The sequence below is a fragment of the Vigna unguiculata genome, chromosome 2 (genome assembly GCF_037176805.1).
Source record: "Vigna unguiculata cultivar grain cowpea cultivar isolate G323 ecotype 2 chromosome 2, ASM3717680v1, whole genome shotgun sequence".
Lineage (NCBI taxonomy): Eukaryota > Viridiplantae > Streptophyta > Magnoliopsida > Fabales > Fabaceae > Vigna > Vigna unguiculata.
Window position 1 is genome coordinate 5,685,325 of NC_140793.1, and position 25,382 is coordinate 5,710,706.

The 25,382-nt window shown below is 35.7% G+C and overlaps 2 protein-coding genes across 3 annotated transcripts; both read left to right on the forward strand.

The window, feature by feature from the left end:
• The first annotated feature begins 11,262 nt into the window (after positions 1–11,262).
• Positions 11,263–12,135, forward strand: LOC114174205 (uncharacterized). Its single transcript, XM_028058996.2, has 2 exons — positions 11,263–11,606; positions 11,679–12,135. The coding sequence occupies exons 1-2, from the start codon at positions 11,345–11,347 to the stop codon at positions 11,945–11,947; spliced, it is 531 nt and encodes a 176-aa protein (XP_027914797.1). The 5' UTR covers positions 11,263–11,344; the 3' UTR covers positions 11,948–12,135.
• A 208-nt stretch (positions 12,136–12,343) lies between these two features.
• Positions 12,344–17,749, forward strand: EMB2745 (Tetratricopeptide repeat (TPR)-like superfamily protein). 2 transcript variants are annotated; one of them, XM_085669857.1, is made up of 2 exons: positions 12,344–14,874; positions 17,526–17,749. In XM_085669857.1, the coding sequence occupies exon 1, from the start codon at positions 12,391–12,393 to the stop codon at positions 14,692–14,694; it is 2,304 nt and encodes a 767-aa protein (XP_085525983.1). In that variant the 5' UTR covers positions 12,344–12,390; the 3' UTR covers positions 14,695–14,874; positions 17,526–17,749. The 2 variants fall into 2 exon arrangements, with proteins under 2 accessions (XP_085525983.1, XP_027906847.1); XM_028051046.2 differs by lacking the exon at positions 17,526–17,749 and adding an exon at positions 15,574–16,240.
• The last annotated feature ends 7,633 nt before the right edge of the window (positions 17,750–25,382 follow it).

The following is a 25,382-nucleotide window of genomic DNA, read 5'->3' on the forward strand; positions in this document are numbered from 1 at the left end:
GACATGTGGCAGCAACAGAATCACATGATCACAGGATGATCAACGACTCAAGAACTATGACTCTTCGCCTCCCACCTAACAGGCATGATCCACGAAGCGATATAACCGTCGAAAAGTCCTATCCTCTCATTCACCCGATCGGCAATTTTTCTGTAACTCTCTTTGCTTCGTCCCCAACATCGCTCAAGGCTTGGGGGCTTGTGTACTGTATGGCCCATCGATCAGGCAGACCAAGGTCAAGCGGCCGCAGGCGCACCTCACCTTGGGACGTTAATGTAACAATCTCTCCAGAGTGCTCTAAGGGGGCCGCAACCAACCCCCCGTTCTCTGTATGAAGTCTCAACTCTGAACACGCTAAATCGGCTACCCGTCGGTCATCCGGGCTAAAACCCCCCAATGTTCATTTCCATTTGAACTTTGTCTCTACTCCTACGGAGACCCTCATCTGTAAGGGCAATCAACAGGTCGCACGGCCGGGCGGCCAAACTGAAACTAAGCCAGTGAGCTGAAAGTTAATTAAGGTAAAGTAAGTTAGTAATCAAGTTTAAAAAGTAATTGAACCATGATTAAAGAACCCTAATCACCAGCCCACACAAAAAAACTATAAATAGAGGCCCAAGGTAATTTGGTAAGGATCTGAAAACTGCATTTATTACAACTTTTATTACCACTCGCCAATCGACCTTAATTGACTTAAACATCAGAGTCGTTTAGATAGGTACCCCGATCGCCCAACTGACCGAACGAAGGAAGAGAAGGATTGCACTAAATTGAGGATTGGACTAGATAGCCAAGTAAAGTACAGAACGAAAGGACTTGTGGGTAATTTGAGTGTTGATAGTAGGTGCTTGTCTCCTACACCCGAAACAGTAGGTATCCAAATACAAATCGATTGAGTAAACACCAGCTTTAGAAGCCTAGCTTGATCTGGCTGGGCACTTTGGACAGTGAAGAAAGTCCATGGCGCCTCCATGTCAAATCCCTGCGAAGGTCGACCGGTTGATATAATGATTGATCCGGTACATAACAAGTATGGTTAAGAATATGTGTAGATATTAGTGCAAATAAGTCTAATAATTGTATTTAAGGGGTAATTAGGCTGTGATTAGGTCATTGGTAAGTAAAAACTCATTATAATTTGTATAAATAAGGGGTCCAAGTAAGCTAGTTTGTTACTTTAGTTAATACATTTAATACATGAGCACTCACACCCTTTCTAACTTAAGCATCAGAGTACCTTTTACAAGTGTCATCCGAATGATTTTGGACAAACACGGAAAATCCAAAATATCGACCGGCTAGATATAAGAGCATACCAACATGAGAGAAGGAAACGAATAATTTAGTTGAGTTGTAGATACTCGACTGGTCTAGAAGAAACAATAAATTTAACATTTATACATAAATCTAAATTTTATTTATTTTTTGTTTGAGAATATTAAAGTTTAATAGTTTCAATTAATAAAAAACATCTTTTTACTATTATTTCTAAAGTAATTTAGTATAGATGTTGATGATTACGTGCTTTCAATCCATAAGATATTTATTATTCAAAATACAAACATACATGTCCATTTTCTTGTATAACAGAAAAATATAAATACTTTTATATAGAATTCTTCAACACACATTTATATATCTCAAACATGTGACTAAGGAAAAATGACAAACTTATGATATTTAAATTTAAGAAACCATATTCTCGTCGGTGCAACCCATGTCATTTTACTATAAGCTAAATCTTATGTCAGTCTTAAAATAAAGGTTTAATCATGCCTTTAATTTTCATTTTGGAGTCAAAATCTCAACTTGGTATCGGAATTTTTAAAAGTCTCAAATTGGTCCATTTTTTTTTGTTAAAACGTCTTAAGTTTGCCTTTTCTGTTAAGTCTGGGTTGACGCCGTTATAGGGAGTGCCACGTGTTAGTTTCTGAATTTTTTTGACTTATTTTTATTTATTTATTTATTTTTAATTTATTTTTGAATTTTTTTAAAAAAATCAAAAAAATTGCCACGTGTTAAGATTTCACCGTTCCACGTGGTAGTGATAGAGTGATGTGGCAGTAACAATGACACATGTCACTTATGTCATTTCCAAAATCTCAATTTGGTCCCTTTATTTTAATTTTTGTCTCAATTTAATCTCAATTTTTGTAAAAATTAACAATTTTGTCCATCTCCAAATTAAAATCAAATTTAATTTCTATATAAATGTACACAAATATTTCTATCAAAATTGATATTTTAAGTAAATATTTTTAACCAAATTAAGTTCATTTAATTAATATTTTACATTGAACTTTATTTAAAATTATTTTAAAGTTGTTAATAGAAAATAATGTTAATAGAAAAAAAAATCATAAATTAACTAGTTCATGTAACAATAAAAAACATATAAATTTAAAATTTGAAAACAATTTTAAGTAAAGTTGAATGTGAAACACAATTTTAAATAAACTTAGTTATGTTAAAAATATATAATAAAAATATCAATTTGAATAAAAATATCAAATTTAATAAAAATATTTATATAACATTTATATAAAAATTAATTTTTGTTTTAATTTGGAGAGGGACGAAATTAGATTATTTATACAAAAATAGGGACTAAATTGAGACAAAAATTAAAATACAGAGACCAAATTGAGACTAAGAAAATGACACTTGGCATAATACTGACACCTGACATTATCACTGCCACATCACTCTGTCATTGCCAGTGGCACGATGACGGCTTGACACATGACAATTTTTTTATTTTTTAAAAAAATTCAAAATAAATAAATAAATAAATAAATAAATAAAATTCAAAAATAAATAAATAAATAAAGGGTTAATTATGTTTTTCGTCCCTCAACTATTGCTAATTTTTGGTTTTAGTCCCTCACCTAACGTTTGCACTATTTTAGTCCCTAACATTTTGAATTGGATGAAATTAATCCTTAATTTTAAACTCCGTTAATTCCAATTGACACCTGTCAAACGAAATGGCATATCAGGATCTGTTTTTAGTTGACTTAATTTTTTTTTTGCATAAGGTTATTTTTTTGGTAAATTGTGAGAGTTTGTTCTGTGCGCCCTGCTCTACCACTGGCATTGCCACAGTGGTTCCTTCTTCCTAAAATTTTATGGCTACCACAGACAACCACAGCAACACCAACCACAGGCGTGCCTCGCCTGCGTTGGCAGCGGGCTTGCTCCTTCGATTTCTCTCTTTTACGCGAGGGTGTGCCTCCTCCGTGCTTACTTTCGGGTGCTCTTTTCTCAGCCACAACGGCCTCCACGTTAGCCAGCGTCGTCTACCACCAACGCCCTCGGTGGAGATTTCACAACCGAAGAACACCCTTCTCTCTTTATTAATTCTCTTCTTGTATGGTTATTGATTGTTGATAGTGAAGAGTGATGATGGGTTCATTGGTTATGGACTCTCTTTTTTTGGTGTTGGTGTTGGAATTTTAAATGGATGATGCGTGTTGGGTTAGAAGCACACGGAAATTTCTGAATTTTGAGTAATGTTAAGTACTAACCTTTTGCATATGGTCTGAATTATGAAACAGGTGGTGAACTTAATACCTTTCAACCCTATCGGTACCTTGAGTCAATTCAAACCTACCAGTGAGTAGAAAGTCTCAAATTTTTCAGAAAATTCTGAGAGGTACATATAATATTCGAACCATAATTAGGAAGCGGATGGGTCAAGAGATAAGTGGTGCTTGTGGACAATTGGTTGTTAACATACCAGACAAGTCTCTTGCCCGTGCAGACCTCCTCACATACATAGAAGATCTTGTTATTTGATATCATATAACTTCAATTTAATTCTTGCCCTCAATTTTAAATGTCTCCTAGTTCATGTATTTTTTTTAATTTAATCTTATAGAAATTAGAATTAGAAGTGTAGAACTATAGAAGTATTGATTTTGTTTAATTTCTAGTACCTAAAAATTTATAAAATTACGATACTTATTTGTTTCTTCCGGTCTTATTCTAAAATTATGTTTTATTATTTTAATGTAATTTATCAGTTTATTCATTTTAAATTAATAAATTAAGTGTCGTGCGTTTTTATTTAAAAAGCTGTTTTTGTTGAAGGAAAAGGAAATGAACCCCTCACAGTTTATTCTTTTGTTGTCGAAATTTGAACATGATTCATTCTTTCTCGTGGTTAAGCTCACTATAAATTCATTTATTTTGGCTCTAATGCGGATTAGAATTGGCATTTGCATAAACAAGATAAAAAAATGCCTTCGAAAACAAGGCGCCTTGAACCATTATACGTTAAGCTTCAACTTATACACTGTATCATATTTTTTGAAATTAAGTCTTCAACTAACTATTAGTCAATAATACAAGCTTCAGATCCTTGCTTTGAGAAGCTATCAAAGCGTTAATAAACTCCGTTGGAGACTGACTAAAGCCGAGAAAGAATGCTCATCTCCTATGGTGTTCATGGATCTTCTTTATGGAATCATAGATCAGTTTATCAAAAGCATCAATTTCTTTGTGCTTCTCAGTGCTTGCCAAGAATGAACAAAGGCCACAAGGTACTTCGCGCAACTCATCCCAATCTGAACAAAGGCCACAAAGTAAGCAGCGTCAGCGTCAATCTTATTGTACTTCACCATGCTCACAAGGGACAAAGCCATCAAGCATTGGATAACCGTAATCATGCTCATTTACCAAACCATAGCAATGGGGATATCCCTCGAAGGCTTCTTCGTCTCTTCAGTCATCGTTGCCACCATGTCGAAACCGCTGTAGGACCAGTACACCACGACCACGGAATTGAACACACCGTTTACACCGAAAGGAGTAAATGGCGACAAGTTCGATGCCTTTCGGTGGATGAAGCCGATTATAATTATGAACGCGATCACCAATGTGGTGATCAACGAATTCAGCCAGGTTAAGATTGAGGTTTTGTGGGTACCGCTAACGACAATGTCGTTGGTGATGAGAAGAATCGCCACGGCTAACGGATCAAGCAGGTCGAACCCGGGTTTGAACCTCCAGCAGGATGTTGCCGGTGACGACGAAGGCGAGGAAGTCGCTGAGCTCGATGCAAAGGAAGGAGAAGGAGCCACCGCCGACTGGAACGTCGATGGCAAACTCGATGTAGTAGAGGGCGGAGAGGAAGGCAAAGTCGCGTAAAAGAGAGAAATCGAAGGATCAGGCCCGTTGCCAACGCTGGCGAGGCACGCCTGTGGTGGGTGTTGCGGTGGTTGTCTGTGGTGGCCATAAACTTTGAGGAAGAAGGAATCAATGTGGCAGTGTCAATGGTGGAGCAGGGCACGCAGAACAAACCCTCACAAGTTATCCAAAAAATAATCGCATGCAAAAAAAATTTAAGTCAACTGAAAACAGATCCTGATATGCCATTCTGTTTGACAGGTGTCAATTGAAATTAACGGAGTTTAAAATTAAGGACTAATTTCATCCAATTCAAAACGTCAGGACTAAAATAGTGCAAACGTTAGATGAGGGACTAAAACCAAAAATTAGCAATAGTTGAGGGACGAAAAACATAATTAACCCATAAATAAATAAATCGAGGAACTGACACGTGACACCCCATTTAACGGCGTCAACCCAGAGTTAACAGAAAGGGCAAACTTGAGACGTTTTAACAAAAAAAAAGACCAATTTGAGACTTTTAAAAATTTGGATACCAAATTGAAATTTTGACTCCAAAATGGGGACCAAAGTCATGATTAAACCTAAAATAAATGTTTTATTCTCAATCTTACTGTCAATGACCTACAAACCTTCACCTAACTTAGAACAACTCAAATTGGACAATTTAATTGAAACTAGCCCACTTTGTTCAGTATCCCATGTCCAAATAAAGTTTCTAATCAATATACCCACTTGCTGAAAAAGTTTTACAGTACAATTTATAAACTTGGAAGCTATATGATAATAAACTCACAATCACATAATTGACCACTGAATCCCATCCATCATGTTCAACATACGACCTTTCCAACAAGCCAACTTCTCCTAACGTTGTTTCCAAAAAAAATCCAATTTTTGGAGCCCCTACGAAAAGGGACACATCCAAATAATTAAAAGGAATTGTCCCTTTATTGTAAGAAAAAGACCTTCTTAATACATCTTTCATATAGGAAAGAGATGAATCAACAATGTAAAAGTAACTTATAACAGGATTAACCGACTAATAAGAGAAATTCTCATATAGTTGCAAGAAAACTTTATGGTGTGTTTGGATGAGGTAATTCAAGAGGGTGATTCATTTATGTGGAGCATTTGAAGTTCTTCGCAATGAAATACTTTGTTTGGATAGAGAAATTAAAAAGCATTTAAAATGCATGCATTTTTTTGAAGTATTTTAATTAGCTAAATTAGAAGAAATTCAAATACCCTAACCTTGTGTTTGGATGGAGCATTTCAACAATGCTTAGAAATTGAAATGTTTTGCATTTGAATTGCTTGCAATTAAATTTCATTCATTTTTTAAATAATTTGTTTGGATAAGGAAATTAAAATACCTTACATTTCAATTTCTTGTATGGAAAAAAATTTTGAATTTATTGTGAGATAAAATTTAATTTTAACAATATTTATTTTAGGCTTAATTATGTTTTTAGTTCATGATACATTTAGAAACATGCTCGACAACCCAGATGGGTCGGGCAGACCCAACTACACAACCAGATTGGTTAGACCCGATGACCAACCCGAGCTGGAACGACTGGGAAGCCCAAACAAGCTGGGTGGCCCGATGATCTAGAGGCCTAACGGCCCATACTGCACGCTTGTGCCGTTAAGTTCGTCAATATTGGCCTAATGCTCCAGATGGGCCCGACGACCCAAACGGGCTCGACGATCAAGATGGGCCCGACGACCTGGACGGTCCGACGACCTGGACGAGCCCGACAATCCAGATGGGACCGGATATCCAAATAGGTCTAAATACTCGGACGAGTCCAAATACCCAAACGAGCCCATACACCTAGACGAGCCCGTACACCCAGACGAGCCCGAAGACCTAGACGGGTCCAACGACTAGGATGGCCCGAGGACCTGAACGGGCCTATGGACCCGGACGAGCCTGACAACTCGACACGTTCGACGACCCGGACATGCCTGATGACCTAGACGACTTGGACACGTTCGACGACCTAGACATGCCCGATGACCTAGACGGGCCCGAGACTCGAACGGGCCCGACAACTCGTACGTGCCCTTTCAAATCGTCGGGTCCGTCCGGATATTTTGGCTCGTACGAGTCCTTGGGCCCGTCTAGATCGTTGAGATTGTTCGTGTCATCGGGCCGTCCGGCTCATCGTTCCTGTCCAGATCGTCGGGCTCGTCCGGGTTGTAGGGCCTGTCTACATCGTCCCGCACTTCCGGGTCGTCGGGCCCAATGATTTGAAAGGGCCCATCCGGGTCATCGGGCTCGTCCAGGTTGTCTGGCCCGTCTAGGTCGTTAGGCCCGTCCGGGTCATCGGGTCCGTCTGGATTGTCGGGCCCATTTGGGTCGTCAGGCATGTCCAGTTCGCTAGGCCCGTTTGGGTCGTCGGGCACGTTCGGGTCGTCAGGCCCGTCTGGGCCATCGGGCACATTCGGGTCGTCGGGCACGTCCAGGTCATCGTGCCCGTTCGGATCGTCTAGAATGTGAGGTTGAGTGGGAAGAATTTCAAATTCCACCTATTTTGAGGGTATTTGAATTTCTACTAATTTAGCTAATTGAAATCCTTCTAAAAAATGCTTGCATTTGAAATGCTTTTAAATTTCTCTATCCAAACAAAGCATTTCATTACAAAGAAATCTAAATTCTTCAAAAAAATGAATTGCTTCATTAAAATACTCTATCCAAACACACTCTAACCTTGTGTTTGGATGGAGCATTTCAACAATGCTTAGAAATTGAAATGTTTTGCATTTGAATTGCTTGCAATTAAATTTCATTCATTTTTTAAATAATTTGTTTGGATAAGGAAATTAAAATACCTTACATTTCAATTTCTTGTTTGGAAAAAAATTTTGAATTTATTGTGAGATAAAATTTAATTTTAACAATATTTATTTTAGGCTTAATTATGTTTTTAGTTCATGATACATTTGGAAACATGCTTGACAACCCAGATGGGTCGGGCAGACCCAACTACACAACCAGATTGGTTAGACCCGATGACCAACTCGAGCTGGAACGACTGGGAAGCCCAAACAAGTTGGGTGGCCCGATGATCTAAAGGCCTAACGGCCCATACTGCACGATTGTGCCGTCAAGTTCGTCAATATTGGCCTAATGCTCTAGATGGGTCCGACGACCCGAACGGGCTCGACGATCAAGATGGGCCCGACGACCTGGACGGTCCGAAGACCTGGACGGGCCCGATGACCTGGACGAGCCCGACAATCCAGACGAGACCGAATATCCAGACAGGTCTAAATACCCGGACGGGTCCAAATACCCAAACGAGCCCGTACACCTAGACGAGCCCGTACACCCAGACGAGCCTGAAGACCTAGACGGGTCCAATGACTAGGATGGCCCGAGGACCCGAACGGGCCCATGGACCCGGACGAGCTTGACGACTCGACACGTTCGACGAACCGGACATGCCCGATGACCTAGACGACTTGGACACGTTCGACGACCTGGACATGCCCGATGACCTAGACGGGCCTGAAACTCGAACGGGCCCAACAACTCGTACGTGCCCTTTCAAATCGTTGGGTCCGTCTGGATATTTTGGCTCGCACGAGTCCTTGGGCCCGTCTAGATCGTCGAGACTGTCGGTGTCATCGGGCTCGTCCGGGTCGTCGGGCCCGTCTGGGTCGTCGGGCTCGTCCGGGTTATAGGGCCTGTCTACATCGTCCCGCACTTCCGAGTCGTTGGGCCCAATGATTTGAAAGGGCCCATCCGGGTCGTCGGGCTCGTCCAGGTTGTCTGGCCCGTCTAGGTCGTTAGGCCCGTCCGGGTCATCGGTTCCGTCTGGATTGTCGGGCCCATTTGGGTCGTTAGACCTGTCTGGGTCATCGTGCCTATTTGGGTCGTCAGGCCCGTCCAATTTGCTGGGCCCATTCGGGTCGTCGGGCACGTTCGGGTCGTCAGGCCCGTCTGGATCATCGAGCACGTTCGGGTCGTCGGGCACGTCCAGGTCATCGTGCCCGTTCGGATCGTCTAGAATGTGAGGTTGAGTGGGAAGAATTTCAAATTCCACCTATTTTGAGGGTATTTGAATTTCTACTAATTTAGCTAATTGAAATCCTTCAAAAAAAAATGCTTGCATTTGAAATGCTTTTTAATTTCTCTATCCAAACAAAGCATTTCATTACAAAGAAATCTAAATTCTTCAAAAAAATGAATTGCTTCATTAAAATACTCTATCCAAACACACTCTAAAAAAAGATGGAATTTAAAATTCTTCTCACTCAACCTCACACTTTGGACTCAACCCCAAATGGACCCGATAATCCCGACAACCATGATAGGTTGGGCTGGCCAGACGATCCGGATCGAACCGACCTGACAACACAAATAGGTCGAGCAGGCCTAACGACCTAGACGGGTCAGGTGAGTCCGACGACCCAGATGGGTCAGACGGGCCCGACGACCCATACGAGTCAAGCGGGCCCGACAACCCAGACGGCCCAGACAGACGGGGTGACTTGATGACACACACAAACACACACACACATACATATATATATATATATATATATATATATATGTATATATATATATGTATGTATATATATATATATACATACATATATATATATATACATACATATATATATATATACATATATATATATATATATATATATATATATATATATATATATATATATATATATATTTTAGATATTATTTTTAACTAATTTTAGTAGCATTTGATTCCACATTTTAAGGTATCCAAAATGAACATATGATTGTTTGGATTTGAAGTTCTCTACTATATTTTACGATTTTTATAAGTTAAGACAAATTTGTTAAAATTTTATAAAGGAACTCATGCCGATTAGATTTTGTATGAATTAATTTAAATTTTTGTAACTGGAATTATGAAATTAATTATAACTCATTATTAGGCCCACGTTTTCTTGAATTTGTAGGTTCTATAAGGCCTAAATGTGCTTAGATTAAGGAGACAAACATTATTTACTAAATTTCAAAGTTTTAGTTTTCATTTTTCATTTTTATCATTCACTCCATCTCTAGTTTTTTTGTTATTTAACAGTGGATAATTAAATATCTAAGGATCAATTCACAAAATTAAAATAAGACAAGTTGAATTGAGTTTTACACTTGTAGTTTTTTATTGTAAGTTTGTTTTCTCTTCTCTAATTTCGGTACTGTTCTTTGTGATATCAAATTGGACTTCTACTCTTAAAACTCAATTTAGAAATTGATTGAATCTTATTTTAATAACTAAATTTGAATTTGATTGAATGAAATTTTTATTTAATTCGTTTAATACTAAATTGATTAATTAAATTTTTCCGGTGCTGAAACTTGAATATAAGTCTTTAGAGAGAGTTGTTTGGTTATTGAATTTATCACTTGATCAATTTTATTTTTTCTTGATTTCACGTTTTGATTTCTAATTTCTTTTTCCAACTTGCACTCTATGTTTTCAAATTCTTTAATTGTGCATTATATATCAAAATATAAAGAATCTTAATACTTTTGATTTCACGAATCACACCGAAAATTATGAAGACATCAAGTATTCACGCCGAGAATATCGATCATGTGAATAAAATTTTGCAAATGGTCTAATAGCTACTCGAGTAATCTTCCAATAAACAATTGATAACCTTGAATATCATATTATTAAAACTATGTTAACATCGCAAAATCAGTTTGATAAAATGAGATTTACCCTATTTACATAATACAATTGATTATATTTCAAGTCAATACAATTTCTTAATCAACATTTCATTATTTTTAAATTTATTACATGATAGTAAGATATTATATGAAAAAAAGTAACTTAGTGGAGGTGAGGAAACATTTTCATTTGGGTCAACTAGGATCCTGGAACATGTACCGCCAAAGTCAAACACAGGTTGTGTGAAATAGGATAGGTGAGGCAAAAAAGTTGACCTCAAGAATTTGGGAAAAGACACCCAACTATTCAGATTTCAGCTATTTATAATGTGTAATCTACCATGAAGTTAAGTTGATTTGGCCGTTTTGCAACACCACATGACATTGGAGTGAGATCCATATTATTCCACGACTCACTTCCCTCCCTATATATATAAATACCCTTAACTCCAACCATTCTCCCAACAACAACTACCCTATCACATTTCACATTTCACATTCACCACATTAATTCCCTTGTTGTTTTTAGCCACAATGGGTCTGAAGTTTACACATGCAGTGATGATAATAGTTATAATGAGTGCTTCAATGTTTTCAGTGAGCATGGCCAACAAGGATTGGTTCCCTGCTTTCAACTACACTGATTGGTGGTCCAGATTTGGGAATCATCAACAAAACAAAACACAGCAACAACCAAGGCAGATTGTTGTGGGTGGTTCTGAGCATTGGCACTTTGGCTACAACTACTCTGATTGGGCTATCAAGAACTTCCCATTTTACCTCAATGACACTCTAGGTCAGTTATGTTATCCTAACTCATTGAAATATGCTAACAAATGAGCATGGATTGATTGAATTCGTTATGCAGTGTTCAAATATGATGCTCCAAATGCCACCACTTTCCCACACAGTGTCTACATGTTCAAAAACTATGGCAGCTTCTTGAAGTGTGACATAAAAAAGGCTAAGATGTTGGCAAGTCCGGTGCAAGGTGGAGGAGAGGGGTTCAAGTTTCTGTTGCAGAAGTGGCAGCCTCATTACTTTGCCTGCGGTGAGAGAAATGGCTTCCATTGCAGCAATGGCACCATGAAGTTTGCTGTCATGCCAATGTTTCGTCCCTTCTGGCCGTGGCCATGATACAATTGCACCACCATTCAAACTTGCTATAGTTTTTTTTTCTTCTTCTTATTATATGTTTTGTCCCAAGTTTTCTTCAAATAAATTATACTGTAGCTTCAACTTGATTGATTTTTATCAAATTTTAATTATTGTAATGCACTTTGGTGAAAGATCATAATCAGCCATAAAGAGTTGTTTGTGTTGTATACTTAGGCCTTTTAAATAAACGTGTCTATTGTAATAATATTAACAACACTTACATTTATTTATTATAAAAAAATATTTTTGACTATTAAATTTTAACAATTTTTTTCACAATTCTATATATTTTTGTGATTTTTCATTTTTTTATTTTTAATATTCAAAACCCAATGTAAATGTGTGCTTAACAATATCTTAAAACACAAATAAATCTATGGTTCCATCTCGTTGATGAGTGTCGCACCAGTGCCAAAACCACAATGGTTTTCCCCAAACCTCAACACCACCGTCGTTGCTTTTCTTCAACCACTCTGTGTTCATCTTCTTCTTCTTCTTCGAACGACGCTCTCGTTGGGGAGAGAGCAATCGCGTACCTAAAACACCAACCTCAAATGCTCCCATCACTCTCTCCTCATTTCACTCCCCAAGCGGCTTCCTACGTTTTACTCCACTCCCAATCCAACCGCGGCATTCTCCTCAGATTCCTCTCATGGGCCCAGGCCCAGGCCCACACTTTCCTCACCCTGCACTGCAAGTGTCTTGCCATCCACATTCTCACCCGCTTCAAGCTCTACAACACTGCGCACTCCCTCGCCGCCACCCTCATCGACCATACCGCCGCCGACCTTTTCCGTCACCTTCATGACACCCACTACCTCTGCAACTCCTCCTCCGTCGCCGCCGCAGCTGGTGCGTTCGACCTCGTCGTCAAATCCCTCTCCCGCCTCGACTTTCCCGACAAAGCCTTGGAAGTCCTCTGCATTTCCACCCGCCACGGCTTCGCGCTCGCCGTCCTCTCCCACAACGCCATCCTCCACGCGCTCCTTCGCCGCCTGCACCGCAAAAACTCCCTCCGCCAAGCCGAACAACTGTTCCGTGACATGATCGGCAACGGCGTGTCGCCGAACGTGTACACTTACAACATCATGATTCGCGGTGTGGTTGACCGGGGAGACTTGGAGAGGGGGTTCGAGTTCATGCGCGAGATGGAGAGGGAAGGGGTTTCGCCGACTGTGGTTACTTACAACACGCTGATCGATGCGTGCTGCAAGAGGAGGAGGGTGAAGGAGGCGATGGTGTTGCTGAGAGTGATGGCGGCGAGAGGCATGGTTGCGAATTTGATTTCGTACAATTCGGTGATCAATGGATTGTTTGTTGAGGGGAGAATTAGTGAGGTTGGGGAATTGGTTGAGGAGATGAGTGTGAAAGGGTTTGTTCCTGATGAGGTCACTTATAATACTCTTGTTAATGGGTTTTGCAAGGAGGGGAATTTCCACCAGGGGTTTCTGCTACTTTCGGAGATGGTTGAGAAGGGGTTGTCACCAAATGTTGTTACCTACACTACTTTGATCAACTGCATGTGCAAGGCTGGGAATTTGGGTCGAGCGATGGAAATTTTTTATCAGATGCGTGTTAGGGGGCTGAGGCCGAATGAGAGGACTTACACAACCTTGATTGATGGTTTCTGCCAAAAAGGATTGCTAAATGATGCTTATAGGGTCCTGAGTGAGATGATCATTAGTGGATTTTCGCCGTCGGTTGTGACTTACAACGCGCTTGTGCATGGATATTGCTTTCTGGGGAGGGTGGAGGAGGCTGTGGGGATTTTGAAGGGGATGGTTGAGAGGGGGTTGTTTCCTGATGTTGTTAGTTATACCACTGTTATAGCTGGGTTTTGCAGAGAGCGGGAGCTGGGGAAAGCTTTTCGAATGAAGGAGGAGATGGTTGAGAAGGGTGTTATGCCTGATGGGGTTACATATTCCTCGCTCATACAAGGTCTTTGTCTGCAGCAAAAACTGGTAGAAGCTTTTGATTTGTTCCGAGAGATGCTGCAGATGGGTCTCCCGCCTGATGAGGTTACGTATACTAGTTTGATTAATGCTCACTGCGTTGAGGGTGAGTTGAGCAAGGCTCTTCGTTTGCACGATGAAATGATGCAAAGGGGCTTTTTTCCTGATGATGTTACCTACAGTGTACTTATTAATGGACTTAATAAGAAGGCTAGGACGAAGGAAGCAAAGAGGCTTCTTCTGAAGTTGTTTTATGAAGAGTCTGTACCAAATCATGTAACATACAATACACTGATAGAAAACTGCAGTAATAGTGAATTTAAGAGCGTGGTAGGTCTTGTGAAAGGATTCTGCATGAAGGGTTTGATGAATGAAGCGGATCAAGTTCTTACGACAATGCTTCAGAGGAATCATAAGCCTAATGCAGCAATTCAGAATTTGATAATACACGGACATTGTAGAAGTGGAAATGTTCACAAGGCATATAAGATGTATACTGAGTTGGAACATTATGGTTTTGTTTCTCATACAGTGACTGTACTTGCTCTCGTGAAGGCACTATCTAGGAAAGGGATGAATGATGAGCTGAGTCAGGTATTGCAAAATGTATTGAGGAGTTGTAAGCTTAATGATGCTGAGGTAGCTAAAGTACTTGTTGAGGTTAACTTTAAAGAAGGTAACATGGACGCTGTTTTGAATGTGCTAACTGAAATGGCCAAGGATGGCCTGCTACCTGACGGTGGGATGCATTCATTTGCTCCCGGAAGAACCTAATGTGTTTCATCTTCTGCGCTGAACTATGCTATGTATGCTGAAATTAAAATGGATCCTTCTAGCTTACACCTAGCATGTTTGGCTTGGACTTACAATGTGAGAATGAAACCCTACCTGGGAAACTAATTTATCATATTTTTTTGGCGCTCCACAATTATCAGAGACCACCATCTTGGACAGGTAAATATCTCCTCTATCTGTTTTCTCAATCAATTCCTAAAACAAAATTTACTTGTGAGGTGTTTCTTTCAATTGTGTATTGTTTTTCGTTTCCAATTTCCTTCCCAGAACGTGTGAATTTTTTTACATCAAAAAGTCATTTCCTTGTTTATAACACAAAATATGTCAAAATAATTCATAATAATACAAGTCCATTCTTATTCTTTCATGTGATTCAAACAACCAAATGTGGCCTTTTTATTTTGGGCTTTTTAATTCTCAAGCATGAAGTAACTTGCTTTCTCAAAAAAGGACATTGTTGTGAATTTCTTGGTGTGTATTTCAAATTACTGGTTCTTATTATCGCCAATTTACGTAATTTCAATTTGTTGGACTTTATTATTTATGTTTCATGAATGGGTGCTGCTGAATTCAAGAAAGCATAATCTGTGCATGGTATGCCTTTTATTTTAGCATTCGAATTGTAAATTTGAATCTTAGATTCTTTGCAAAGCCACACGAATAAGATGCTTTTAATTGTTTAACTCCATCTATCAGCCAGGATTAGGTCATTTGAAATTTCCCTTCCTGTTTTTTTATATTAATGATGTAATGGTTCTCCAGCTTCCTCTCCTTTTTGATAGGTTGTGCTATAAGTGATAATGACTTGCGGTGAATGATATTTTAAATCTGATTTGTAATATATTTGTCTTGTACCAGAATTGGATTGGCGGTGATTGCTGATGTTCTTAAAGTGTTGTATTACATTATCACTAAATTAGAGACAAGGCGCTTTTTATTTGTTGCAAATCACCCACTGGAGATGAAATCTCGTGTGCTACTTGGTAAATCAAATGAGGTTCTCATGGAAGGAATCTTGGGCATTGGGAGGAATCTTTTAAACAACCATTGCCAGAGGCTTTTACAATGAAATCAGTCAAAACCTGGGAGGTAAAAGTTTCATTGCAAAAACTAAGTGTAATTTGGACCATGGTGAGGGTAGCGGCAGAGCTTATTTGCAAGAAAAGTTTCCAGACATCTTGAAAACTAGAAGGATGAATTTGCATAACGTTGAACTGGGAAGGACTATAATAAGGGGAAGTATCCTATCGGAAAGGCTTTGGTCATCTGTGTGGAGGTCACGAACGGTTTGGTCCAGAGAATATATTTATTGTCGCAACTAGAGAAAGAATATTTGCTGAATGTTGTTTAGGAAGAGAGAACACACACACAAACACTTATACATAGAATGTAAGAAATGGAAGAAGGCACAATCTGTTGAGATTTTCATCTGGCATGTTTAAACTAGCTGTTCCAACAGCAAATTTTATTTAACTCTGTCGTTGCTTACATTGGAAGCCTGAAATTAATTCCCCATGATTCCTCATTTATTTAACTCTCATTTTGGGAATAGATATAAGTCATTTCTTTAGGTAAGGACAGAAACTGTTAGACAGATTTTAGATGACAGTAGACTTCCTTTCCAAGTTTTCACCTTTGATGGAAAGGTGATTATAGTGGGGGAAAACATAAAGGAGAAGTAGGGGATAATAGCATTAGTTAAGGGTTGTTTTAGTTAGAAGAGTTAAACTATGGACATAGTTAGGTGGAAAGAATGAAAGGAATTTGGACTGGAAAAGGGACTGTAGTTGCATTTGCAATTCAGGATAGACCCTGAATCTCTCAAGTATTCAGGAATTTTATTTACTATTCTTGTATAGAATTGTTCTTTGTATTGTACCTATGCCGGGGACAGGATTGGGAACTACGGTTCATCAATGAAGATTCATTATTTTGTTCACAAGCTGGTAGAACTGTATCAAAATCACAGAAAGTAAAAATGCTGAGATAACTGATATTGCATTTTTCATGTTAAGATAACTGATATATGTTCGTAACAAATTTAGCCTTTCCCAAAGGTAAAAATGCTGTAGTTTTCATGTATAATATATTTAGTTGCTAAAATTTTACTTAAATTGATTGTTCAATCATCAGATATAGCTTTCTGCATTATGCCTTCTGAATATGTGAGTTAACAGATAGACAAGTGTTTCAGTTTAACTAATGTCTTTAAGGGATGATGCATGTGATTTACATAAACAGTTTTCTAATATTTTTGTTGAATTTTACACTGAATGTACTTTTGGTACACAAATTATACTGAGGTAAAAAAATCCAGGGTAGAGAAAACCTTAGTCTTCTATTTTGTCAAGGTTCTTATATTTCCTTATTTTTGTCTTCTATTTCGCTTTTTAATTTTTTATTTGGCTTAAATACTTTTTTGGTCCTCATTTTCGTAATGTTTGTTCCGAATGGTCCTCATTTTTACCGAATGTTTAGAATGATCTTCATTTTCGCAATTCGTGTTTTATTTGGTCCTTTTTTTCTGTAATGCCGTTTAAATCATTAACGGAACATTGTACATGTAGCACGATTTGTATTAGGGTGTATTACGTGTACTGTACAGTGGCTTAATTAGATATTTGGGGATAAATAAGTGAGCTAGGGTTTTGGTAGGGAATGTTTGGGCAGTTGGTGAGTTTTGGCAATCTTATTCCTCCATTCCCAATTGGTATTGCTGTAATCTTCTTCTTCTTGCAATTGGGTACAATCTATTTTTATTTTTGTGTTAATAATAAATTGGTTTTAGTTTTTGGTTTATTGATTTACAGAGTGGTGGTTTCAATAATGTGGGCTGCAACTTTTTCAAATGGTGGTGTTGATGAAAAGGATGTCATCATCATGACACAAATGAGGTAGATTAATGATTTGGAGAAGTCATTGAAGGTTGCTGAGAAGAGGTTGCAATTAGTAATAGGGTTCACTTGAGTTGTTATTGTATTATTCGTACTGTTTTTGTGTGTAATCTTTTAAAGTCCAATCTATTTTGTACTATTGTTAAATGAAGAAATGAATTAGTTTGATTATGTTGATATTAGTCCCAACATGTTCAAAATGACATCTTAATCTGAACATTGAAGTAAGTGAAATTGATTTAAGTTTGGAAAAAATTAAATTGATATAAGTCTGGAAGAAGTTAAATTCATAACATTAATTCATCCTCATCAAAATGCACTACATCAATGTTTGGAAAAAGTGAAACTGAATGAAGTTTAAGGGAAGTCAAAATGCAGTACATCAATAATGAATTCTATATCAGAAATTCTAAAAAATGACTAAGACGTTTGTAGCTGCTATCATGGCCTCCTCCAAATCTGTAATTTCATCCTAAACTGCTGAGATGGTTCTTCTAGTGTTGGTAGTGGTGTTGCTTGACTCTCAACAACTTCATTCCTTGGTGGTTGAGTTGTTTGAGTTTCAGCAGTTGGTGCATTCTCAGCAGTTTGGGCATCTAGTGCAGTCTCAACAGGTGTTGCAGTCTGCTCATCCACAAGCTTATCTGGACAATTGTTCCTGTTATGTCCAATCTGACGGCATATGCTACATTTTTTTCTATGACCTCCTTTGCTGATTTGTGTGTTATCCTTTCTCAACTCCCACTCTTCCAACCTTCTTTTTTTCTTGGGTCTTCCTGGTAAGATTCTCTTATGTGGTGGATGGACGTCAGGGTAGGGAGTTCTTTCCCATAAGACTTCACCATTGACTTGGAAAGATGATGGATTGATATATTTCTTCATAGGTGGATCTCCTGAAACAGATTAGTATGAAGTCCTCAGCATTGACATTGATGAAATTCATTGCTGCAATAGCATGGCAGCAAGGGATAGCAGTCAGAAGCCATTTCCTACAGCTGCAATGTTGAGCATCCACATTCACTGTGTACTTATCTCCAACCATGGATATGTGCCTCACTTCAAATATCTTTTCTCCTGACCAGCTGCAAATATCATTACACATATCAGTACACGAATAAGTTGATTGTGTTAAAAAAAGACAAAAACCTAACCTTGGGATCCAATATTTGGTTAACTCATTTTCCTTACGTAGTCTGTCAAGGACCTTTGGGCAAATGTTTCCTTCAAAAGTTGTAACCTTTTTTCTCTTGGTGACCCACCTTTCCATTAAATAAACTCTGATTTCCTCGAGCATGGTGATTATGGGTTTGCCTCTTGCATCCACTATGACACTATTAAAAGCTTCACTCATATTGTTGACAATTGTGTCGCATATGGCTCGATCACTAAATCTAGACTTGGACTAGAACCTGCATAAATAATAGCGTCAGTATTGATATCAGGTATTTGTACAGAAATCAGGTATTTGTATAGAAATCAAGTATTTATACACTACCTTGGAGGTATAACAATAAGGTATCTGTAAGCATCAATATTTAACTCTTTAATTGTTAACATCACTCTTTCCCAAAATTGTTGGGTGTGTGCTCCTAGCAGCCTTCCACATGAGTATCTTTAATTTTTGGCCAGAGAGTCTTTCTGAAATTTGCATACAGATGCCTCATGCAAAACCTGTGCTCAATAGTGGGTAATATGTCCTGAATGACAGGCACTAATCCATATGCAATGATAAGATTATTAGTACTTACAACATTAAACAAAAATTAATAAATTGAACATATATTAAACATACCTTTTGTTGGTCAGACATAAAGGTCATTGTCCTACACACGTCAATACCTCCAAGATCACCAATAAGCAATTCCAAGAACATGTCCAAGTTTCTTTATTTTCAACTTCCACAACAGCATACACTAAGGGCAGTAACTGATCATTAGCATCTCTACCCACAACACTCAACAACTCACCTTCGTATTTTCCTTTTAAAAAACAACCAAGAGCAAACACAACCCAGAAAACCCTGAACCCACTTATCTCGTTGATGATGATTAACTAGAAAATTGAAATGAAGAGTGCAACTGCAATCCAATGATGAAATGACAAGTATTAGTTGCTTCCTCTGCAAATCTGAACTCAAGAAAGACGAAGATAAAGAAATTTCCCTAATTGCAAAATTTCCCGTAAATTGAAAAATTAACGTTAATTAGCCACCTGTACAGTACACGTAACACACCCTAATACAAACCGTGACACCTGTACAATGTTCCGTTAATGATTTAAACAGCGTTACAGAAAAGGACCAAATAAAACACGAATTGCGAAAATGAGGACCATTCTAAACATTCGGTAAAAATGAGGACCATTTTAAACATTCTGTAAAAATGAGGACCATCCGCAACAAACACTATGAAAATGAGCACTAAAAAGGTATTTAAGCCTTTATATTTTAAAACAAACATATTTGGTTGGCAGATGATAAGCACATGCATTGACAATTTTATATATTTTAAAGGTCATTCGTGTAAGTGGCTTCAGCTTGCATAAGCTACAATATTTTATATTTTGTGATGTGAGATATTTTATAAATAGGGTTAAATATGTTTTTGGTCCTTTAACTTTCAGTGAATTTTGGAATTAGTCCATTTCGAAACTTTGAACCAATTTAGTCCTTCATCTTTTGAAATATGTGGATTTAGTCCTTTTAATCAAATTTTGTTAAGTTTATTTGGCATTTCAAGTGCGTTTCACAATAATATTTAACTTAACATTAAAGTAAAAATGTGTCAAACAGTATAAACAACTCCTGAAATGCGTATGAAACATCAAATAAACTTAATAAAATTTGATTAAAAGGACTAAATCTATGTATTTCGAAAGATGAAGGACTAAATTGGTCCAAAGTTTCAAAATGGACTAATTCCAAAATTTACTGAAAGTTAAGGGATCAAAAACATATTTAACCCTTATAAATATTGTGTGAAGCTTTCTAAAATTTACACATGTAGAAAATTCATATTTTACAAATTTTGAGAAAAGAAATCCCATAGAATATAAAAAAAGTTAGGCATGTCACGTAATCTCAGAAGACTTTTATGTTCACAGTTATTCTTAATTCGTTTACGTATTTGAATTTTATTTCTATTTGACTAATAAGTAATGCAACGAAATTAGATTCACTTGAAAAAGAAGAGGAATTAAATCTGCATTCAACATTTAATTTTATGGTAGAAAATATTCTCCAGAAGATGTTTAAAGAAAAGAAAGACTTTATTTAACAAAAGTACAGATATCATAGAATAAGATAGCCTAATACATATTTTACTTATGGAATCGTGTATCTCTTTTTCATCATTATATTTTGGGTTAAATATGTTCTTCAAATTTTAGTGAATTTTTAAACTAGTTCATCTTCAAAATTTTATACCAATTTAGTCCTTCATCCTTAGAAATACATGGATTTAGCCCTTTTTATCAAATTTTTTTAAAGTTTATTTGACATTTTAAACACATTTTATAATAATATTTGAATTAACATTGAAGCGAAAATGTGTCAAACAGTGTAAACAATTCAAATATTATCATAAAATATGCTTGAAATATCAACTTAACAAAATTTAGTTAAAAGGATTAAATTCACGCATTTTTTAAGATGAATGACTAAATTGGTGAAAAGTTTTGAAGATTGACTAATTTCAAATTTCACTGAAACTTGAGAGATAAAAATATATTTAACTCTTATATTTTCGAAACTTGTTGCAAGTGCTTAGTTTTATTTTTCTTCTCTTGCTCAATACCTATTTCTTCTTTTATATTTTAAGAATTTCTGAGCGAAACTTATTAAGTATTTTCTTAATCCATTTTTCCTTTTCTATCATTAAATTTTAAATTATAGTGATATTTTGAATATGTTACGAAAAAAAACTATTTATCCCTATGTATGAATTGAATTTTTTTCGATGTATCTTTTACGTTCAATTCTTTTGGGACTACTAAGGGATATCAATATAAGATCAAACTTGTGGATCATTTTGTTTCTTCATTAAATCGAATTGAGTTGGATGGAATATATATATATATATATATATATATATATATATATATATATATATATATATATATATATATATATATATATATATATATATATATATATATATATATATATATATATATATATAATTTTCTAAATGTTAGTTAAATTGAATCAAGTTTACTTAGATTGTGTTTGCATCCATTGATTTCTTGTGGGGAGGGATTTGTAGTGATGAATATGCAAGAAGATGATGTTTCTATCTAAGGATTTGTGAGTGAGGAAGATCACAGATTTTAGGGGTAAAAAAATGGGTCAGTCTAACCCGTTTTCGCCTGCCCCACCCTTGGCTAGGGATGGCAACGGGGCGGGGACGAGTTTCACTATCCCATACCCATTCCCGTAAAAAAAATTCATTCCCATCTCTATACCCAAATCCAACGGGTATCAAACTTTTGTCCCATCCCCATCCCCACCGGGTAACGGGTGTAATCTCATACCCATACCCATACCCGTTTTCTTACTATTTTAATATTAATTTTAATTAATTTTTATAAAAAATTACGATAAAGGAAACATAATATTATTAAATATTCAATATTAGGAGTATGGTTGTTTCTTCGATATCAAATACTTTGAAATAAATTATAATTGTTTACATTTTAGATTATAATACCAAATAAAATTTGATGAGAACCAAAACATTTATTAAATTTGCAAACATTAATGAAACCTAGTTGATAAATTTTAAGAATATTTTTTTAAAAATATAAAAGGAAAAAATTATTTTTAAAAAAATATAAAAGGAAAAAATATTTAAATTAAAATATATTTTAAATGTTTGTTTACTTCAATTTTTTAAATTATAGTGAATCTATTTTTTATACACTAATAAAAGTTATAATACATCACTTGATCAAAATGACGCAAAGAACAAATAATAAACATAATAATAAAATTTTAACATAGATCTTGTATCTTTTGAACCACAATATATGTTTGATGGTGGTAAAAAAATATTAATGGTAATTACATTAAATTTTTATATTGTAGTAAATAAAAATTATTTATACAATTATAGTGAAAAAATTAAAGTATGATTGTAATGAGTTAGAAAATAAAAAATAATTAGATAAAATTTATCGAAATAGTATTCTACATGATGAAAATAAACAAAAAATAAAAATATTAAAAAATTAACAAATGTGTGTCTTATAAACAATTTGGAGACTATTGGAAAGAATCACACAAAGGAAAACAAATATATAATTAACGGTATGATAAGATGAAAAATATCTTAGAGATCTAAGAAAATTTTCAAATATCAACATATATATTCAATGGTTGATAAAAAAATGACGCAAAAAATAAATAATAAACATAATAAAATTTTATTATAGATCTTGTATCTTTTAAACTCCAATATATGTTGGACGGTGATAAAAAAATATTTATGACAATTACATTAAATTTTTATATTGTAGTAAATAAAAATTATTTATACAATTATAATGAAAAAAAATTAAAGTATGATTGTAATGAGTTACAAAATAAAAAATAATTAGATAAAATTTATCGAAATAATATTCTACATGATGAAAATAAACAAAAATAAAAATATTAAAAAATTAACAAATGTGTGTCTTATAAACAATTTGGAGACTATTGGAAGGAATTGTACAAAGAAAAACAAATGTATAATTACGAGTATGATAAGACGAAAAATATCTTAGAGATCTAAGAAAACATTTTTCGAATATCAACATATATACTCAATGGTTGAGAAATAACAAAAATTGTTTTAGCGAAATAAAAGAGTTCAAATGAAACAAAAATTAATAATAATAGATAAGGAATTTTTTTTATATTACCTAGTAAATGAAATGTTTATCCTATTAAATACTTAAATTGAGAGTATTAAAAATTTTCATGTGAACGAAAAATATACAATAAATAAAAATATTAAAAAATAATAGAAATATTCAAATGTTAGACATAATTTTTTTTTTAATTGACATACATCATTTTAACATAATTACATAAATGTTATGATAAAATAAAAGATATGCTGGAGATGCGAATGAGTTTCATGACAAACCAAATATTTAGAAGAAATAAAAAATAGAGAGAATATATATATATATATATATATATATATATATATATATATGTAGGGTTACTTAATTAATTGTGAATATTTTAATAATTTAAAGGAGGATGGAGATATGGTGGGGACGGGTATTATGGCGGGGATATATTCATCCCCATCCCCATCCCCATGCCCAATCGAAAAAATCGGGGATTCCCTATACCCATACCCATACCCGGTCAATGCGGGGATTCCCCATCAAAACAGGGACGGGTTCGGACAATACCCATGGGGACGGGTTTATTTGCCATTGTTGGTAGGGGGAGCTACTTCACCTATGAATGAAGAATGATTTTGATGATGTCTACTGGTTTAGAATAAAACATAGCTTGGTCTAGTTAGGATATGCATTAGGCAAATAGCTTCTCTTTATCAAATGTATTTTAGGCCTGCTGTGTAATCTTGCATATAATTAGTTTTTTAACTAATGGATTAGCTGTGAGTATGGCACAAAGGAAGTGAAAATATACTCACGGTAATCGATTAGGTAAATTGCTAATCAATTAGTGACAGCAAAAATCTTTGTATAAAAGCTGTTTTTAGAATCTGTTTTGGGACAGGAGAAAATTGATTGATCACACAGTTTTCCATCTGAAAGAGAGCCCTCTGAGAGTCACAGAGTTTCTGAACATTCTGGAAGATCACTCAAGTGAAGATCCAAGAAGATTGATAGTTGACTCTACTATGATGGGTCTTGCTTGAATCAAGGAGCATCTTGTCAAATCTGCACAACATAGATGTATTCGTTTCTTGATTTTGTTTATTGTATTTCTGATTACAGTTGCTTCAGTGTTTGAAGTGTAGGCCTAGGTGCAATTGGGTGGATGCATTGCTCCTAGGGGAAGTTCTTGATTGGTAAATTAAGTTCTTGGGTTTTGAGGGTCTAGAATTATATAGGTGTGCTTGTAATTCTTGAATCCTATCTGTTTAGTGGAATCCTCCTAAGTGTGTTACTTAGGAGAAGACTGGATGTAGATTCGCCTTGAATCGAACCAGTATAAATTGTGTGTCTTGCTTCTTTCTTCTCTCTCATAATCTTTCTTGATTGATTTAAACAGTTCATTAACCCAGAACTGTGAAATTAATTAATTGAGCTTTAAAACCTAAAGATTCATTCAAGATTCATCTTAAACCAGATAAAAACCTATTAATCAATTCAGATCCCTTTGTGGTTAAGATAATTAGACATATCTGTTTTTAACAGCCATCTCTACCCTTGGCTCCTAAAAACGTGCTAGGCCAGGTTGAACCGTCATTGAAAATCAAGTCAGAAATTGCAATCTGTCCCGTTATAGGACGGGTTGACCCGTCATTTTTTTAAAAATTTTTAAATTTTTAAATTTTTAAATTTTTTTAAAATATTTATTTATAAATTTGTTTATATACATATACTTATAAATAAATATTTAGAGCATATTTAATCATATAAATATTTTCTAAGCTTTTAATTAATCAATTAATATCTTTAATTGGATAAATTAAAATAATTATTATATTTGCATGTTAAATTACTCTATTATAACCAATATTTAGAACTTAGTTTGTAAGTGTCAATGATTTAAATTATAATAGTATTGTATATTTACATTTATAC

Coding starts and splice junctions, on each gene's coding strand:
- LOC114174205 (XM_028058996.2), top strand. CDS start 11,345: ATGGGTCTGAAGTTTACACATGCAGTGATGATAATAGTTATAATGAGT. Junction 11,607..11,678: donor TTACCTCAATGACACTCTAG/GTCAGTTATGTT, acceptor TTCGTTATGCAG/TGTTCAAATATGATGCTCCA.
- EMB2745 (XM_085669857.1), top strand. CDS start 12,391: ATGGTTTTCCCCAAACCTCAACACCACCGTCGTTGCTTTTCTTCAACC.